Source organism: Condylura cristata, unplaced genomic scaffold (genome assembly GCF_000260355.1).
Source record: "Condylura cristata isolate star-nosed mole 26May11 unplaced genomic scaffold, ConCri1.0 scaffold00025, whole genome shotgun sequence".
In the NCBI taxonomy this organism is placed as follows: domain Eukaryota; kingdom Metazoa; phylum Chordata; class Mammalia; order Eulipotyphla; family Talpidae; genus Condylura; species Condylura cristata.
The window spans coordinates 31,058,775-31,062,894 of NW_004567126.1; the positions used below are offsets into that span (position 1 = coordinate 31,058,775).

Below are 4,120 nucleotides of genomic sequence, written 5' to 3' on the forward strand. Positions count from 1 at the left end.
TATACATGCATCTACTCATGATCCTCCAAACCATACCTGGGTTCGTCCACGGATTTACCCATCCATGATCCATCAGTCAATCCCTCCACCCATCCATGTACCCACAATCCATCCTTCAACCATCTATCGTCCACCCTTCCGCCAGTACCTGCGTTACGCACCCATCCGTAATTATTTCTTTGTCTATCTGTCCACCTGCCCTCCCTGACCCACCACCAGTCTATTCATCCATCTATCCAGGCCCACCCATGGGTCCAGCCATGCACAGTCCCCCTGCTGATCTATGTACGTAAATATCCACGGAGTCACGCATCTGCTTGCTCATTCCAACCACTCACCGCCTATCTACCTCCCCACTGATCTATTCAAACAAGATTTCAGCCAAATGCCAGGGTTGAAGTAAATTTGATATGTGTGGCCATGTCTGGAGAGGGGAGGACCCGGACAGGGGATGGAAACTGGGAGCCAGGTCTGGTGGAGGGTTGGGCCAGGACGAAGGCCTGGAGGCCTGGAAGAGAACAGTGGTGAAGGTTGGTGGGGGAGGGGCGAGACAAGGAGTCAGGGGAGAGGTGTGGGTCCCTCACGCAAGGGAGCCGGGCCAGGTCTCCGAGCAGGTGAGGCTTGTCCATTATCAACCCTTCACCCGTCCTCACAGGTCCGGAAGTGACTCCAGGCCCTGGGGCGTACAGCCCGGAGAAGGTAGCCCCGTTGCACCAGCGGACACCCCCGGCCTTCACCCTGGGCTCCCGCCTCCGCCCGCAGCCGCTGGACAACTCGGCCCCTGCCCCTAACACCTACACTCTGCCCTCCCTCTGGGGCTCCCAGGTCTTCATCAAGCCCAGCAGCCCCAGCTACACGGTGGGGGGCCGCACGCCCCCTGCCCGCCCCCCCCAGGACCCCTCTGAGATCCCAGGCCCCGGCCAGTATGACAGTCCCGACCCCAACGCCTACCGGCAGCGCCGGCCAGCCTTCACCATGCTGGGGCGGCCCCGTGCCCCCCGCGCCCCACAGGAGACGCCTGGCCCTGGCACCCACAGTCCCGAGCAGGTCACTGTGACCAGAGCCCGGGCCCCAGCGTTCACCATGGGCATTCGCCACTCCGGGTGGGCGGCCACCATGGCCGCAGGCACCGCACCCTGATGGGGCCGGTCCCCTTTTTTACTTGTGGAGCCTTCATTGCTACCCCAAGGAGTGGGGTGTGCACCTCCCCTGGCTGGGCTTGGGGGGGGGGGGGGCACGGAGAAGCGGGAGCCGGGAGGCGCCTTGGTCCCTTTCTGAACTGTCTGAGGTCCTTCTAGGCCACCTGCCCTCCAGTCCCTGGGGGCTGTGACCCTGAGGCCCTGTTACAGGGTGCGCCTCCTTCCGGCGCCCCAGTTCTTCCCTCTGGGTCATGCCAGGCCAAGCAGGCTGGGCAGCGAAAGGAACATCCTGGCCCTTCTCAGTGCCAGCAGGAGGTGGAGCTTCCTGTGTCCTAGAACCCCGAGTCTGCCCCATCAGGGCTTGGGTCCCCGACACAACTTGGGGTCGTGCCAAACCCGGGCCCTTCTTCCGCGCTTCTCTGGAGCGCAGCGCCCAAACCCCAGCTGGCAACAGTGCTGATGGCACCCCCTGCCCCGCCCCCGCCGCCTGCCAATAAACCTCTGAGACACCGAGGCTGTGGGCTGCACACGGCGTTCCTTTCACCTGTCTGTTCGCGTCACGCGGAGCACACCCCAGCGCGGCAAGACCTGACCCCCTGCTCTGCAAGGCCTCTGGGCTGCGGGCTGGCCGAGGGAGGCGCGGCCGGGCGGGGGGCTCGAGTGGGGAGCCCTGGAGGCTTCTTGGAGGGGGATTTGCGGGTAGCCTGGGTCAGCGTTTCGTTTACCCACACACACTGTGGGAGCGGCTCACTGGCAGGGAAAAGCGAAATCCCAGCAAGATGGAGGGAGCTTGAGGGAGTTCGAGCAAAGCCAGTCAGACGATGAACATGAACAGCTACTTACACAGCACTAGATCAGTACAATCCAAACACTGGTGGGCATTTATACATATTTTGAGGGTAATGGGATTAAGGGGAGGCTGGCGGGACCAAGGGACCAGGGGCATGAAGGACGATGACGGGAAGGGATTGGGTGAAAAAGAGAAATATCTGTGAGTGAGCGTAGTTTCACGGAGAACAGGCGTCCACGGAGGACGGGTGTGAAGAGGGGGGACACGGAGACGTGGGGCGTGCAGCCCCGGGGCGGGAGGACGTGGGCGGGCATCAGCAAGTTGAAAGAACCCGCAGAGCTCGCAGGCAGCGTGGGAGGACGTGCGAGGACGGGCGGGAGCCCAGTTGGGCTTGAGTGAGTGAGCGGGGGCGCGCCGGTGACGGCACACAGGGGACGTCGGAGCTGGTTTCGAAGGACGCCTGGGAGTTTGGGATGTTGCGCTGTCTGCCATCAGTAGGTGCCTGCCACGTCCCAGATACTGGTAAAGGTGGTCAAGACCCACTCAGGCTGTTTACTGGGACAGTCAGAGAGCTTCAGGGACAGTCAACCCCACGGAGAACGTGGCGCGGTCTGTCCTTCCAGGGGCCCCCGTCACATGACCCCGCCGCTGTGCTACCTTCTGGGCGGCCCTAGGGAACGGGGGGGGGGGGGCAGCGTGCAGGGGCCCTGATCACATCCTGGTTTGGGGCTTGAGAGAGACGGACACTGGCCCACCTGATGCTGTCACCTCGAGACTGGAGCTTGGGCCGCCTCTGACCACCACACGCCAGGGAAGCAGGCACAGCCGCTGAGTCCAGAGGGTGCACTTTCATCAGACGGCTGGCTGGCACGCTGGCCAGTGGGGAGAGTCACCCCTTAAAGGAGCCACCGGAACACGTCCTTTCAGCTGGCCTGTAGCGTGAGCTGCACAGAGACGGCTCAGCGGCCAGCCGGCCTTCGCGGCTGCCAGGAGTGCTGTCCAGCCGCCCTGGGTGTGGCCTCAAGTGCGTCCCCTGCTGATGTGCTGAGTTGGTCTTCCCAGCATGCGGCTCCCTGCACCCCCAGATGTGTCCTTGGGCTGAAACATTTTCTCAGGTGGACAGGCACAAGCAGTGTGCGCCATCTACTAACTGCAGAGTCTGACCCGCTCCCCGCCACAGCCCCTGCCAAACCAGGATGTGATCAGGGCCCCTGCACGCTGCCCCCGTTCCCTAGGGCCGCCCAGAAGGAAGCACAGCGGCGGGGTCATGTGACGGGGCCCCCTGGAAGGACAGACCGCGCCACGTTCTCCCCGGAGGAGGCAGACCCAGGGCAGCGCCGCAGGTGTGTGGGGTTGACTGTCCCTGTTCCCAGCCGGGGACCCCACTTGGGCACAGTCACTCACACACGGTGTTACCATGCAGCAGGCACTGCTGCAAGTGGACAGTGGAACGTGCAGACTGTCTGGGCAGAAAGCTTAATCCCCTGGCTATTGCTGGGGGGAATGAGGACAGTGGGAGGAAAGTACTCCTCGCGTCCGCACACTCCCCTTGGAAAGAATCCGCAGGACCGGCAGCCATGTCCTGCTCACCGGCAGCCATGTCCTCCGGGTGCCAGAAAGCGCTGCCTCGCCGCGGCCTCTCCCATGCTCTGCACTCAGGCACGCGGGCATCCTCACAGCAGTTCACAGTGGCCCGGCCGCGGCGGTCAGCGCACAGCTTGTCCTCGGCCAGATCTCTGCCACACAGGCTGGTGGCCAAGGCCAGCTCTGAAACCAGTCGGCCCCGATCTGAAACCACATGTGCGCTTGGCCTTGGTGGCCGGGGCGTCGGACGCCTGGACCTCGCCCCCAGGTAGCCACACGCCAGGTATGTCTGTGGCCCATCATGCCTGGCGGGCTCCCAGCACCCATCAGTGACCTCTGCCTCGGAAGTCCGAACACGCGCCCCTTTCTCCCACCCTGGACCCCAACCCTTGGGCACACAGCAAGACGCCTAACACACCTGTACACACCCCTGCGCCACCACACACACCCGACACCCCAGGAGTCCCCTCCACACCTGCATGCACCTGCACTCCCTCGCCCTGCCCCCGCTTGGCCGCAAGTGGACATTCTCACACCGGTACACGTCGGCAGCCGCGCGCACTATACACACCACCCAACCTGGCACGCGCGCAGCCTACCACGGACC

The 4,120-nt window shown here is 63.7% G+C and overlaps 2 protein-coding genes across 2 annotated transcripts in view; both read left to right on the plus strand.

The window, feature by feature from the left end:
- The window catches only part of ODF3L2 (outer dense fiber of sperm tails 3-like 2), a 2,432-nt gene extending 1,292 nt beyond the window's left edge, over nucleotides 1-1,140 (plus strand). Inside the window, exon 2 of the mRNA XM_012729442.1 lies at nucleotides 656-1,140. Within this exon, the coding sequence (XP_012584896.1) occupies nucleotides 656-1,140 (485 nt within the window). The remainder of the gene's footprint in view (nucleotides 1-655) is intronic.
- A 943-nt stretch (nucleotides 1,141-2,083) lies between these two features.
- The window catches only part of SHC2 (SHC (Src homology 2 domain containing) transforming protein 2), a 31,356-nt gene continuing 29,319 nt past the window's right edge, over nucleotides 2,084-4,120 (plus strand). Inside the window, exons 1-2 of the mRNA XM_012729444.1 lie at nucleotides 2,084-2,130; nucleotides 3,165-3,272. Of these exons, the coding sequence (XP_012584898.1) occupies nucleotides 2,084-2,130; nucleotides 3,165-3,272 (155 nt within the window). The remainder of the gene's footprint in view (nucleotides 2,131-3,164; nucleotides 3,273-4,120) is intronic.